At 42.4% G+C, this 16422-nt stretch overlaps 1 protein-coding gene across 4 annotated transcripts in view; it reads right to left on the bottom strand.

The window, feature by feature from the left end:
- ADCY7 (adenylate cyclase 7) overlaps positions 1 to 16422 on the bottom strand; it is a 158410-nt gene that overhangs the window by 75631 nt on the left and 66357 nt on the right. For all 4 annotated transcript variants that reach the window (XM_073576175.1, XM_073576172.1, XM_073576173.1 and 1 more), the window contains exon 3: positions 6581 to 6778. In XM_073576175.1, coding sequence (XP_073432276.1) covers positions 6581 to 6778 — 198 coding nt within the window. The remainder of the gene's footprint in view (positions 1 to 6580; positions 6779 to 16422) is intronic.

The following is a 16422-nucleotide window of genomic DNA, read 5'->3' as shown; positions in this document are numbered from 1 at the left end:
TCCTCATAAGACAGGGTTTGCAGACCGGTCACCATTCTGGTCGCTCTTTTCTGAACTTGCTCCAGTTTGTTGATGTCTTTTTTAAAATGTGGCACCCAAAACTGGACACAGTATTCCAGATGAGGTCTGACCAAAGAGGAGTAGAGGGTAATAATGACTTCACGTGATCTAGACTGTACAGTATGCTTCTGTTAATACATCCTAGAATTGCATTTGCCTTTTTTGCTGCTGCATCACACTGTTGACTCATATTCAGTCTGTGATCTATTACATAGCCAAGTCTTTTTCACATGTGCTGTTGCTTAGCCCTATTCCTCCCATTCTGTATATATGCTTTTTTCATTTTTATTGCCCAGATGTAGTACTTTGCATTTTTCCCTGTTAAAAAACATTCTGTTAGTTGCTGCCCACTGCTCCAGTTTATTTATATCTTTTTGAATCCCCTCTCTCTCTTCTCTAGTAATAGCTATCCCTCCTAGCTTTGTGTCATCAGCAAATTTAATCAGTTTACCCTCAATTCCTTCATCTAAATCATTGATAAAGATGTTGAACAATACAGGGCCCAGGACAGAGCCCTGTGGTACCCCACTTGAGACATTCTTCCAACTGGATGTGCAGCCATTTACGACCACTCTTTCGGTCCGATCACTAAGCCAGTTATGAATCCACCTAACAGTTGCCTTGTCCATTCCATACTTATCTATTTTTTCAATAAGAATTGTGAGAGATACTTTGTCAAATGCTTTGCTGAAGTCAAGATATACTATATCTACAGCATTTCCCTGATCCACCCAATCAGTGATTCCGTCATAGAAGGAAATTAAGTTAGTCTGACATGACTTATTAGTTACAAACCCATGCTGACTCTGTTTAATCACTACATTCTTATCCAGGTACTTACATACATGTTGTTTAATAATTTGTTCAAAGATCTTTCCTGGTATAGAAGTCAGACTCACCGGCTTACAGTTGCCTGGGTCCACCTTCTTCCCCTTTTTGAAGATAGGAACAACATTTGCTCTTCTCCAGTCTTCTGGGACTTCTCCTGTTCTCCATAAATTTTCAAAGATTATGGAGAGGGGTTCAAAAATTTCTTTTGCTATCTCCTTTAGTACTCTGGGGTGTAATTCATCTGGACCTGGAAACTTGAATTCATTTAGGTTAGCTAAGTGTTTCCTCACTATCTCTCTGTTTATAGATATCCTGGATTCTACTATTCCCTTAATAGGACAGTGAAGAACAGTTGATGATACATTTCCATTCTGAGAGAAAACAGATGCAAAATAGGAATTTAAAAGTTCGGCCTTCTCAACATCCTGTCTTACCATTTCATCATTTTCATCCTGTAAAAATCCTATAGCATCTTTGACTTTTCTTTTACTTTTGATATATCCCCAAAATCCTTTATTATTGCTTTTGATGTCTCTTGCAAGCCTCAATTCATTGTCATCTTTAGAAAATCTGATTTGTGCCCTGCAGGTTCTGCATACAGCATTATATTCTTCTTTAGATATGCCTCCCTCTTTCCATTTTATAAATATTTCTTTCTTCCTTTTTAGCATGTGCTTAAGTTCTGTGTTCATCCATCCTGGTTTCCTTAAATGCTTCCTATTCTTCCCTCTTTTCGGAATTGTTAACAATTGTGCTTTGAGAATTTCATTTTTCAAGATTTCCCATCCTTCCTGGACATTTTTGTCCTCGAGGATAAACAGCCCATTGGATCCCTTCAATTCTCTTTCTGAATCCCATAAAATCTGCCTTTCTGAAATCTAACCTTGACGTCTGAGTCTTCACAGGTCTTCCACTATGGCCATTTCTTAGCGTCTCAGCTTGCTGATGATATGGAACTCCTGCCCAGGGACCTCTCTTCATCTCACGTTCCCTGTTTCGTCCTGGTCTGTGACCTCTTTGACTTGGTAACTTGGGGCCATACTTCTAGGTGTCCTGTCCCAGGACCCGTCTCGCGTTGACCACTCTTTCCTTCTTATCAGTTTTCCTTCCTTTTTACTCAGATCCCACTATTCACAGCCTCGGTCTCCTCTCACCTCGGGGCACCAACGTCATGCGGCTCTGCTCACCATCCAGACCCTAGGTGCAAGCTACGACCTGTCTAATATTGTGACAGGAAACGGTCTGTTCCTTCACCTTAGCCCCCTTAGTCCCAATCGTTAACTCTAAACTCTCCCTACTTTCGGGCAGAACACAACACCAACACTAATAACACATCACATTATACATCATAACAGTACTCATGTCTTCAATAGGGAATGTGGGCAGTATGTATCTCCTTACACCAACACAACCCTCCACACATTAGGATAACACATACACAGCCCTACAAACAGTATGTCAGCCCCCACTATCCCTCAGAACAGCCTATTTGCCCCACACCGCCCTACGAACAGTATGGTAGACTCCACACAAACCTCCATACTGCACAATTGCTTGCGCACTGTATAATGGCCCCCACATAACCTATCAAGCAGTATAACAGCCCCCAGATAGTCCTACAAACAGTATAAAGGCCAGCCATAGCCCTCCAAACAGTGAGAGCTAGCAAATATAATACGGTTATAAAGCACGAGAAGCTGAACAGTTTAATAGGATTTTGCCACAGTGGGTCTTAGCATAAGACATCTGAGAGAAACGGACAGATTATTTTTAAGGTGTCATCCTAGTCGTGTCCCTTTTTTTCTCCTCACTGAAGCAGGTAGACTGTCTGAACTCTGTATCAGTAAAAAAGGATGAAACTAGGAAGGAAAACTGAAGCACAAAGCCTTCCTAGTTTCATCCATGTCTCACGGATCCCCATTTACTTTAATGGATGGGTTTGATCTGAAAAAAAGGATGATAATAAGACACGCTCAGAGTCTCATGGACCCAAGACACAGATCAGTTTTTAAAACTGATGTGTGTAAGGATCAGTGAAACTCTGTTGGTCAAAAAAAAAAAAAAAAACCCAAAACAAACGAACAGCACTAGGATTTCCCGAGCCTAGTGCAGACATTCTTCCACGTCTAATAAATGTAATAAGCAGCTACTTAGAACAATCGGTAACATATTTCCTTGAAGCTATACAATATTTGCCATGATACTTGGTCTGCATTTTCCGCCCACTCTAACAGAGCCTTCAATGCATATGTGTATGTATTGCCCAAGAACATAGGATCAGGCATGTTTAAATCTGTCCTCCTAAATAAACATGCACCCTCTGAAGAAAATTTCCTTTCTGTACAGGCAGGAGAGTGCATTTACACTGCAAGATTATTATGAAAGGAGTGTCCCTAAAGACACTTGTTCACAATAATATTGCAGTGCAAACAGGCTGACGATCACCCGGTAAACGAGTAAAATGCTCGTGTGTCCGGTAAAATACGGTAATTCTTAAGCTTGCTTAAACATCATTGTTCTCAGCGGCACATCATCCTGTGTAAACACTAACGTGCTGTCGAGAACTATGGCAGCCTATGCACACTGAACAATTACAGATTGTTCAGCGCATTTGAGAAGAGCAGTCTGCCTGTGTAAACAGGTTTCTGATCAGTGATTGTCAATTGCCGCACATCGACTAAGGTAAAGGGACCCTTATTACTAGCCAAACGGGCACACAGCCAATATCTATCTAATGTATATGAAGAGCTTTAATCAGCCTGGGAAAACTTGTCAAAAATAAACACCTGAGCCTAAAGGAAGCTGCAAAAACTGTTGCAGATCTCTGTGTGGAAATGTTGCAGGTATCACACTCCACATTGCAGATGGTGAAGCACACAGCAAGTTGACATACTATGCATTAATAATTGACAGCACAGGTGATTTTCTGCAGCACATTTTCTCCACAGCACAAGAATGAGATATCAAAGTCTCATCCACAGTGCTGGTACTGGGACAGTGGATTTTCTGTGTAGATTCCTGAGTGAGTATACCCTTAAGGCCTGTTTCACACATCCGTGTCTCCGGTACGCGTAGTGACAGTTTTCACACGTACCGGAGACACGTACACCCATTCAAATGAATGGGTCTGTGCACATGTCATCGTGTTTACATGGACCGTGTGTCTGTGAACAAAACACGCTGACGTGTCCGCTTCTTGTCGTCATCACGGACGGCAAAACGTCCCGCACACGTAGAACACACATTGATGTCCTCTGTGTGACACGGACGCCACCGGGGGAAAAAAAGCGCTACAGCAAGCGCTGTTCCCCGGTGGCAGGTGCTGACGCCGGCTGTCATCATTCTCCCCTGCTCTGCTGGCAAGCAGAGGAGAATGACGAGCGCTATATTAAAGTCTGAATGACAGCAGGTTGGCGCTTTTGGGACTGTTATCCCCATCATCCGACACCTGTTGCCGCTAATAACAGTGACAGTAGGTGCGGATGATCGGGGTATTCCACAGCACCAACCTGCTGTCGATCGGACTTTAATATAACGCTCATCATTCTCCTCTGCTCGCCGGCAGGGCAGGGGAGAAGACAGCCAGCTTCAGCACCTGCTCCAGGGAACAGCGCTTACATTAGCGCTTCTTCCCCGGCGGCTGTCTGTGTGGTTCTGATGCGGCACACGGGTGGCACACAGTTGCCACACGTAGTACACACATGGACACACGGACATCTCCGGTACCGGAAATATACGGACGTGTGAAAGAGGACTTAGTCATATTTCCATGTAGAGTAAATGCTATATTTTTTGTGCAGAAAATCTGCTGCATTTAACAGCTCAAGCAAAGTGGATGTGATTTCATGAAAACTCATGCAGACGGTGGGTTTAAAGACGCCAGCGAACCCTGCGTGTTTTGAGCACTTTTTTCTTACAGCATGTAAAAAAAACACACTGCAACAAATGTGCGCCTAAATGTAAAAAAAAAAAAAAAAAAAAAAAAAGTACAATAATGAGGGCAATAATGCTATCGTACATTTTGGTGCCTGTAGTATACCTGTAGTATATAATGCAGCGTTTTTGGGCATGGGATCATGGCCTGATACAGTGCAATATCTGGATCAGATCACGGTGCAGATTATGCAGCAGTAACCAGAGATTCCAGAATGACTGAATTTTTGAGAAAACAAAGGCCTGGTGCAGCCTCATTGTGTGGGGACCAGATTTAGTGGGTGGCATATGCTGGTGGCAGAGGAAAGCTTGTGTCAACTGTGTTTATAGAAAATATTTAGCCTTTGGTTACAGACTACAAACAAACCCCGTGTAGTCAGACCTGCATTCGGGTGATACTTTCATACCTCATTTTCACTATCCGCTGCATTTCTGCAGAGAATACTCTGAATAAGATAAAACACAACATGATCTTTATTCCACAAGGAAAATATCCGGATAAGATTTGTAAATATTGAAATCTGATGCAAATCTGCTACTTTGCCAATCCACCCTTCAGATGCAATGACGGAGTCACAATAACATGGTTTCGACAGTATACATTCCTTTTCGAGTAGATTTTATGGTTTTCTTTGCAGGAAGCTTTGTAAGTAAAGGTTATCTGCCATTTTGCTTCTTGCACACTAGGTCCCTTTGTATATGTGGATGCAGCTGCACCATCCTTGCGCTCAGACAGGACACCTGAGTGCTTCAGCTCCCTCCTTGCTGACAACTCCTCTTTGTTTTCTAGCAGAGCATTACAGAGACATTACAGTGCACCGGAGTCTCATTTTCTCCTCTCCCACTTCTAACATTTCCTTTAAAACTACATCAATATTTCATTATATAAACAGGTTATTTCCAAGAAACGGGTAAAAAGTTAGTTTAATGGTAAAATTAAAAAAAAAATCTTATTATATTCGCATACTATTTAACTTCACATGCTAATAAGTATAGTACATGCATAGAGCGCTACTGACAACCCCTTGTTAGAGTGTACTTGAAAATCCCTATTAGGGCATTCTGAGTTAAACTGTTATTTCAATCTCCATAGGTTATCGCATGATTTGGATTCCGCCAATGGGACCCCCAATGATTGCCAAAACAAGGGACTCGTGACCATGTTGTGCTTTGGTTCTCCGTTGGCTGGAAGACTGCGAAGAGCAGGAGGCAAATCAAGTGGCAGGTTGTGCGTGCACCCTGCCGCCACATTATACCTCCAGGGCGCTGGCAAAGAGTTGAGCACAGAGCTGATACCAAGGTTGCAATCCTTCAATCCTTAATGCCAAAACGTAGAAATCTTCAGCAGGACAAACGCGTGACTTGACACTCTATTCTACTGCTCCTGATTATGGTGTTGCTACCTTGTGGGGGAGAGGTGACACTAGCGGACGGTTCTCGCAGTGGGGTGCGCTGCAGAGGAATCCACACCTATTATATCATTTTTAAACCAATTTATATGATGGTATGATGAAGACTGGAAAGCTCCATTAATGTATAGCCTCTCACTCAGGACATTCATGATGTGGTGGCTTGGCAGAGAGATTAGATCTCATCAGCAGGACACTATACGAAGAGCTTATTTTTTCAACGGTGCTTTGATCAAAAAACCTCCAAAACCCTCAATGATCTGGAAATCTCAATAATTAGCTAGAAAATCTAACTTCTATTTTCATAGTGATATATGAAGAATCCACAGTGAACACATCTGCGTTACCTGGTCCCAAGTTTGGACATTGCTTGGATCATAAATTAATACATATCCGATAGACAGGAGGCAGGCGTAGATCACCAGGGAAAACACTTGCAGCCACCTTCGTCCAAATGATTCTGTGTAAACCAAAACGTAGAGGGCACAGAATATCACCAAGGCCACGAATACTGAGATTATGAAGACAAGATGTTTAGTGGGATTCTGGGGGAGAAAAAAAAAAAGAAATGATGGTGTCAGAATAAACCAACAAATGTCTGCTTTGGCAATGGTAGAGTTTAAAAACATTCGGCATTTGATCAAAACCGTATATCCATAAAATTTGTGATACCACAGCAATTCTACACTTTAAGGACGTGTTCAGCTGTCAGGGATTATTCATGTCAGGAAAAAAATAATTGATTTTCCACAGTGCTTTTAATCAGATTTTAGTTAATTTCATCAATAATTTCTTAGTACAAAAAATATATAACTTACAAAACTTCTGTCTATTTCAATGTTATTCATGGACAGCACAATGACTGATGCCATCCATGTGCTGTCCATGATTTTCACAGATCCATACGTATAGGTAATTTTCATCAGTGACTTCAATCAAAATCGGCATGTCTCCATTATTTTATTTTTTTTGCAGGTACATGGTCTGCACAAAACACGGACACATGAAGAGCTACACAGAATAATAATGGGTACATGTTATATTCATGAAGATCACTGATAGAACATGTACATGAAAAACAGACATCTGAAGGTGGCCAGAATATCAGACATTCATGTATCACGCATTAGATGGACCGCACACACGCAATGCATGGACTGGCCGCCGGTCTCCTGGTTCCTATATACCTACAAGGCTGTTGAGTTTGGGTCAGGAGATAAGCGGCAACTCTGCGTTTCACAGTCCGTACTAAGGCAATGATACATGGACGTCTAAATTTATAATTTTCATTTCAAGTAGAAAACTAGTGCAACTAGCATGATAAATCTCCCAAATGTGCACTGCACTTACTACAAGTTGTTGATCAGTATTTTAGCTAACACAATATACAATAGACTGCCAAAAACCAGGAACCGGCGTTCAGATTTTAGACCGATAGAGCAGTGACCTAGAAACTGAACTTGCACTATTGGGCAGAATTTAAGACGCAATGCATCCATCATTCTGAATGTCATGGCATCCGACGCCTCTATTGAGGCACATTCACATAGCCATGTCAAGTTTTAATCCATTAAGTATGTACGACTTCCATGGGCCATCCAAATATAACATAGGCTCAGACTTGTGTGCCAGAGTATGATCCACAAAATCGGATAAGAAAAGGATATGCACTAAGTTTTACTGAACTAACAGACAAGTCCATACAAATAATGGGCGAGTGAATAGTTCCATAAAATTCTATGGGTCCATTTAAAAAAACAAACAAACTGCAGACCAATAAGGAGTGCTCCCTTTAGGAATACAGCAAACTTTTTATATTCTTAAATTGCTCTTATTTTTGGGTCTAATAAGAGATTGAACTTCTTGTGATAGTCAGTCCTTACATAAAAGACTGTATATGTTGGTATATACAACAGCTGCAGACTTATGCTGCAGGAACTATCTTGCCTAGACAGCAAATTGTGGTAGAGTTTGTTAATACTATACTGTGCGACATCTAAGTGGTTGTACATTTCAGTTCTTTCATACAAGCTGTATTATGAAGATGCAGATAATTATTGCTTTATACATATATGATAATGCCCAGTATCAGAGAACGAGACAAGGCGGTGACCATGGTCCAAAAACGCCTTGTGCATGGATTACCACTCCATATGCTAATCTTAAAAAGGAGAAAACGGAGTAACGGATACAAAATATATGCAAAAGTATAAATTTTATTAATACTCACATCAAGTGCTGACAAGTATACAAGTTGACTAAAATAGGGGGGATAAGCCCCAATGATACAACAATCAGGACAGACAAGGACAGGGTAAATAAAATGATACCAGTGCTCGAAATCTACATGGCACAACGTTCAGTCAGCCCATGGGCATTGCACATAACAGACATGTGTCTAATGGTAAAAGATAGTCAAATATGGCATACTCAATTAAATGTGTATTGTACATAGTTGTACATGTCTAGAGCGCCCAAAAAAAAAAAAAAAAAAAAAAAAAAAAAAACCATCCAGAGGGGTCAATGTGCAAGTCCAATGGACACTGAACATAAATGAATCAATGACATGTGGAAGGATTCTTACATAGTAAATAACATATGTATCAGCATATCAAAACTGCGCAATTGTGCCAGAGAGAACCCGGGAGACGACCCGCCCAGCGGTCCAAATGACCGAAGTGTGGAAACAAGTAAAGGCAGGCTGCTTACCGGGGAGCAGAGGAGGTGAAGGCCCATGCAACGACACCCGACGTACGTTTCGCGCCCGCCACAGGCGCTTTATCAAGGGAGTGTTTTTTTGGCGCTCTAGACATGTACAACTATGTACAATACACATTTAATTGAGTATGCCATATTTGACTATCTTTTACCATTAGACACATGTCTGTTATGTGCAATGCCCATGGGCTGACTGAACGTTGTGCCATGTAGATTTCGAGCACTGGTATCATTTTATTTACCCTGTCCTTGTCTGTCCTGATTGTTGTATCATTGGGGCTTATCCCCCCTATTTTAGTCAACTTGTATACTTGTCAGCACTTGATGTGAGTATTAATAAAATTTATACTTTTGCATATATTTTGTATCCGTTACTCCGTTTTCTCCTTTTTAAAATTATTGCTTTATGTACGCCAAAAATCAATCTTCTCTCACAATGTCTTTGTACCGAGTAAGTCTGTTGAAAACTGATATTGGTTATGAGTGCCACGAAGTGACTGACCAGTGCGACACGACCCAACGATTGGTCAGTCACCAAACAGCAAAACGAACAAGGGAACAGCAGGGACACAATTACAACGGTGGGCCCTGCGATAGGGAACGGGGAATGGACACCTCCCGCACTCTCCTAAGGCTGTGCCCTGGTCTATCCTGACATCCCTATATGGCTTCTTTCAAACCGTCGCAGAGCAGGATACCTTAGACCTCTCATGCCCTGCACCTATCCCTAAGTAGGGAATTTGCAAGTGCGGACACTGGTCCCACCGCTGCACTAATACAACACTAAGGGAAGATATGACAAACAAGGTAAAGACAAACAACAATTAGCTTTCTGCTGTAAAGCACTGCACAGCAGGATCATGACATCAGATTCACCATGAACAGCTGAGGCACCACCGCTCCCAGCAAGCTCCTTCTCCCAGAATGGTGGCTGCAGAATGACCTCTAACACCGACGGTCAGCTAATGCATCAGGTGACCTTTTAAAGGTTGGTAGGAGTGGTCACCACCTGCATCAGCAAATTCAGCAGCAATGTAATTACACCAGTGGCCACCGGGGGGAAAAACTGATATTAATCCCCGATGGCCTGAAAGGAAAAAAGTTTTAATGTGAGAATTATCTGCCACAGATCCAAAAATGGATCGTGACAATGGGCCCCCGATACAACCTAGTTAAGAGACACAGGATAAATGCAGAAGGTACTGGACATGGAGACCTCATATGCCCAAGAAAAAATAGGCATAAATTTAACAAGTAAAAGAAGTGCTGTATGTTACCAGTCTAGAAGGACTGTTATCTCTAAAATGCGAGATAGCTAAAAGACTCACAAAGAAGCTAACTGGAAAGAGGGTGATCTCTAATGCCAGGGGATAAGCATTTATATTATCTCCATACAAGTAAGGCACAGGCACTACTCAGCATACATGGACAAAATGACTGCATCCACACACGGAATGGACGCCTGGGTGACAAACATCCAAAAGCATTAAAGAACTGAAAAAAATGTATCTTGACAAATCATCTTACAGTATCCACTTGCCCAAATAGTGAAAAATGTGAATCCTGACTTAAGTTCAAGGCTACCAATGCACTACCGTACTTCCTAAATGAGAGCCAGACCAGAGCTTCACAACTGTTTGACCTAATGCACAGTCATGTGCGTGGTTTAATTAAACTGCCTACACCCGGAGGAAACTGGTATATACTGATCTGTATAGAAGGCTTTTCAAAATACACAGTCAAGTACAGAATGAAAAACAAATGAAGAAGTTTTCCATAAAATAAAAGACTATGTAAGAAAGACAAGTAACAAATTTCCATTTGGAGGTGAAATCACAGGACACCAAACAGAAGACCAAGAAGATAGAATAAGGCCTCAAAAATCAGTCCCATACACATGACAGCTAAATAGAGCAGATGAAAAGTGAGAACAGAACATTAACTGAAATAATCAAATGAATGAAGTCCAATTTTTGGCCTACAACTGGAAAAATATTGGTATGAAGTCGCAATGATAGCAACTCATTTACAAAATGGACTCTTCTCCAGAACGGCAGAGAAAAGCCCATATGAGCTGTGTCATGGTGAGAAGCCAAGTGGAAAACACTAGTATTCTGGTCACAGAGCATTTGTCTACATTCCTGAAGAAAAACACACCAAACTCAAAAAGTGAGTGGTGGAAGAAATCATTGTAAGGTACTAACAACTGTAAAGAATGCGAAATCCTAAAACCCGCAAAACATAGTTATTATTAGCAATAACTTTATATTTCCTGGAAAATCACAACAAAATCTTTCAGATCATTGGTAAAAGTAAACCGAATAGGAAACCAACAGGGGACAGACTACTTCTGAACAAACGGCTGAAGTCAGTGCAAGCCCAAATACTAGAAGCGAGCAGATACAACCTGACCCAAATACAGAACTAAAGCATTCACCAAGAGAAAACCAAGGCAAACCACCCGTGCGTCTCTACTACAAGACAAGCACAGTCAATGTATATGTACTCACATCGTTGGAGAAATAATTCTGCCCTCAGAAGGGCAAGCCACTATATTGTTAAAGGCTACAAAGGAAGAAATAAAATCTGTGCATGACAACTGCACTCAGCTGCTGACAGACCAGTCTGACATAGATGTACTTGCTCATTACTTGTACTAGGCAGTGCAGACTAAGCCAAAAGGCGACATGTCAGGCACAAGCCACTTACAGTATTCCTATAAATCTGAAGCCAGGCTTGCCTAATGCTTTGGATAAGTTTCAGCCATTGGCAGCCCTCCCCCCAAAATAAAATATAGGGGTGGTCTCATGGTAACACAGACCCTAAATAAATCAATTTTGGTCATGGTGTCAGGCCAGGGTCAAAAGGTCTGTTCAGTAAGCTGTGGGAGCCACGAGCAGGTTGATTCCAGTTCTGAACAGTTGTTTTTGGAGCAATTTTTATGCATTTTCATTTGTGGATTCAGAAAAAAATGGAAGAATTTCTCTATAAAAGGCCCACTTCGTGGTCGGTTTTCCTATTCATCTATTGAGAAGAAAAGACGATCCCAGGGAAGAAAAGAAGATCCCAGAATGGAGAACATTATACAGCAGCTGGTTTTGAGGGCCGGTGAGGAGGATGCATCTGAATGGCTAAGGAGCTGCTTGGCTATAAAACCTCCTGCAGCAGCAGCCGAAGCCCGATCTCCTGCTCCAGACCCGCGTTTCCCTCATCAGTCCCCGGAAGAACAATCTCCTGACTCACTGAGAGTCGGAAGCGCCAGGAGGGTTCAGAGGCCCAGGGTGTTATACTCTCCTCCGTTGTCTTCAACGAAGTTGGACAGCCGCACACAGGAAGGGCTTGTGAAGTCGCAGCGGCCCCGTTCCTCTGAAGAATTTCTCTATAAAAGGCCCACTTCGTGGTCGGCTTTTCCATTCATCTATTGAGAAGAAAAGAAGATCCCATCCTACCTCCCTCCAAAATTTTATTGTTATTCCTTGTCGCGATGTTTTATTTGAGGGAAAATCGCCCAGCTCTCTGGGTGGATTGGTTGATTTGAGGTTTATTTATTGATATTCAAACTATTAATCTATTAATTTATTATAAAGTTCATTTTGGTTACCCTGAGTAAACATCACGACCATTTTCTTCCATCAAATGTGTTTGTGTGTTTATTGAGTATGTACGGGTTTTGTGTTACAATGCGTCTGATATTTCTCCCTATTCCCTACTACGGGAGAGAGACCCTGCTACCGGAGAGCAGACTGATGGCTGTGCTGCTCGCAAGTCAAATCAGAGGCCGAGTCAGCGCTCACTCAGCACTGGTAGAGGGAATACCAGTCCAGCAGCGCTCAGACTGACGAGCAAGAAGTGCAGCAATCAGGGCCGGACTGGCCATCTGGCAATTCTGGCAAAGATGTATAATAATAATAATAATAATAATAATAATAATAATAATAATAACAATAAATGCCAGAAGGGCCTGTCTGGTCGTGGGCCGCCATGTCTGCTACGTTGTTAACAGAATCCGTGGTCTCAAGACACCCATACTGTTAAGAGTTGTGATGGAGCAGAAAGTCGCTGACTTCATCACTTACCCCAGCAGGCCACGGGTATCATTAGAAATATTGGTCTTGTAGAAAATCTTCTTTTCCTCCATCCAGTGTAATATTAGTAATATATCCCATCTGGTTCATGGGGACGGGGACAACATGGGCCTGTGTGATTTCAAATGCCAGGACTGAATTTCAGCCCCAGTCCGTACCTGGCAGCAATCTATCTGCACCGCGTTCCGACACCGTACCATGCAGATTCTCTATTCAGAGTATACATGAGATTTTATAAATGCTAGTCTTTTAATACTCAGGTGATTTTCTGTCTGCAAAATCTGGATGGTGAATCCACTGCATTTCCAAACTTTTTGAACATATCCTAAAGATGTTGTAAGAAGGTGTTGTTTTCAGATAAAAGTAACTTTTGCATTTCACTTGGAAATCAAGGTCCCAGAGTCTGGAGGAAGAGTGGAGAGGCCACAATCCAAGCTGCTGGAGGTCTAGTGTGAAGTTTCCACAATCAGTGATGGTTTGGGGAGCCATATCATCTGCCGGTGTAGGGCCATGGAAATTTTAGAGCACTTCATGCTTCACTCTGCAGTAATTTATGCAAAAGGAGCCCCGACCAAGTATTGAGTGCATTTACCAAACATACATTTCAGATTTTAAAATTATTTTTCAAGCTGGTGTTATAAAGTATTCTAATTTACTGAGATAATGACTTTTGGCTTTTCATTGGCTGTAAGCCATAATCATCACCATTAACAGAAATAAACAGGTGAAATAGATCACTCTGTGTGTAATGACTCTATATAATGTATGAGATTCACTTTTTATATTGAAGAACTGAAATAAATTAACTTTTTGATGATATTCTAATTTTGTGAGAAGCACCTGTATATGTATGATGCTAAATGTGACATACAAGAGGTGCTTACAATCCGTGCCATGTCATGCACCTTGCCAACCATTAGTATGCAGCGACATATCCTAGTGGTGAGCATTGATAACAGCTTTTGTGACCGGAGGATCTAGGCCATGTGAGCGCCCTGCCCTTCACCGGAGCCTGACAACCGCAGGGTTGCCAAAACACGATTACAGGTGCTACAAAACTGCAATTAAATCTTTATATGCGGCATAAACTCATATAGACAAGCTCACTAAAGCTTGGTATGAGGAGGAACATTTAAAGACCATGTAATATTTCATTAAAATCTCTTTGTATAATTCACTTTTTCTTGCTTACAAAAAATATAAATCAGCTTCTCAGCAACACTGAGCGGCAATGCGCTGTTGGGGTGTGAGGAGTCTGTCTGTAAACGGGGATCTCCGCCAATAATAAAGGTCATTGTAAGGAAATTCCTAGATGACTTTAATTAGGAAATGACATTTGTTTAGCCTAGGGAGGTCATCACTGTAGTACTATAATGATGGGACCAGTGCCTGTGAGCAAGTGCAGCAGGAAGATCACCCGGACATACCCTATACCACATACGAGCCATGCTGGGTCACAGCAGCCGAACTTCCCGCTGCACATGCTCACAGGCACCGGTCCTATCATTCTATTACTAGTGATTGCCTAGGTAGACTATGACTAGTATTATAATGGTGGTACCGATGCCTGTGAGCATGTGCAGCGGGAGGTTCACCCAGACATACCCTACACCCAACTACTTGCACCAGTGACCCATTTCCGTCACAGCTCCTTCAGTCCCTTTCCCCTGCTGTCACCCCTCACCTAACTAAAATATTTAACCTCTCTCTCTCTTCTGGTATTTTTCCCTTCTCATTTAAGCATGCCATCATACATCCACTACTTAAAAAACCATCCCTCGACCAAAACTGTGCCGCTAACTATAGACCTGTCTCTAATCTTCCCTTCATCTCTAAACTCCTGGAACGCCTGGTCCACTCCCGTCTTATCCGCTATCTCTCAGAAAACTCTCTTCTCGACCCTCTCCAATCCGGTTTCCGCTCTTTACACTCCACTGAAACTGCCCTCACTAAAGTCTCTAATGATCTGCTAACAGCTAAATCAAATGGTCATTACTCCATGCTAATTCTCCTGGATCTCTCTGCAGCATTCGACACTGTGGATCATCAGCTCCTCCTCACTATGCTCTGTTCCATTGGCCTTAAGGATACCGTTCTCTCCTGGTTCTCCTCCTATCTCTCCGACCGCTCCTTTACTGTATCTTTTGCCGGTTCCTCCTCCTCTCATCTTCCCCTTACTGTTGGGGTCCCCCAAGGATCGGTTCTAGGTCCCCTCCTCTTCTCCTTGTACACTGCCCCTATTGGTCAAACAATCAGTAGATTTGGTTTCCAGTACCATCTCTATGCTGATGACACCCAATTATACGCTTCTTCTCCTGACATCACGCCAGCCTTTCTAGAAAACACCGGCGATTGTCTAAACGCTGTGTCTAATATCATGTCCTCACTATATCTGAAACTGAACCTGTCAAAGACTGAACTCCTGGTGTTTCCTCCCTCTACTAATGTACCTATACCCGACATTGCCATTCCTGTGTGTGGTTCCACTATTACTCCCCAGCAACAGGCCCGCTGTCTTGGGGTCATACTTGATTCCGAGCTTTCCTTTGCCCCCCACATTCGATCACTGGCTCGCTCTTGTCATCTGCACCTCAAAAACATTTCTAGAATTAGACCTTTTCTTACCTTTGACGCTGCAAAAACTCTTACTGTTTCTCTTATTCATTCTCGTCTCGACTATTGTAACTCTCTTCTAATCGGTCTACCTCTTACCAAACTCTCCCCCCTCCAATCTGTCTTGAATGCTGCAGCCAGGATCATATTCCTCACCAATCGTTACACTGATGCCTCTACCTTGTGCCAGTCATTACACTGGCTACCCATCCACTCCAGAATTCAGTATAAACTTATTACCCTCACTCACAAAGCCCTCCATGGCTCAGCACCACCCTACATCTCCTCCCTTGTTTCAGTATACCACCCTACCCGCGCCCTCCGTTCTGCTGATGACCTGAGATTAGCATCCTCAATAGTCAGAACCTCCCACTCCCGTCTCCAAGACTTTACACGTGCCGCGCCAATTCTTTGGAATGCACTTCCCAGGTCAATACGATTAGTCCCCAATCCCCACAATTTTAAGCGTGTCCTGAAAACGCATTTATTCAGACTGGCCTACCACCCCAACACATTAACCTAATCTATCCCTGTGTGGCAGAGCCAAAAGTTTTACCATAACCAGGTTCCCCGCATCATGTTCCCACATGCTTTATGCCTCCATTAGCCCTCTGTGTCTGTACTGTTACACACTTAACATTATGACTGGTCCATACAATCAGGGTAACTGTTACCACCCACCTTTCGTGTCTCCCTCTTTCCTCATAGACTGTAAGCTTGCGAGCAGGGCCCTCTTTCCTCTTGGTATTTGTTATAATCTACTGTATGTGATT

The sequence above is a fragment of the Dendrobates tinctorius genome, unplaced genomic scaffold (assembly GCF_039654945.1).
Source record: "Dendrobates tinctorius isolate UK_male_01 unplaced genomic scaffold, ASM3965494v1 ptg000047l, whole genome shotgun sequence".
In the NCBI taxonomy this organism is placed as follows: Eukaryota; Metazoa; Chordata; class Amphibia; order Anura; family Dendrobatidae; genus Dendrobates; species Dendrobates tinctorius.
This window is presented reverse-complemented; position numbering and strand designations above follow the sequence as displayed.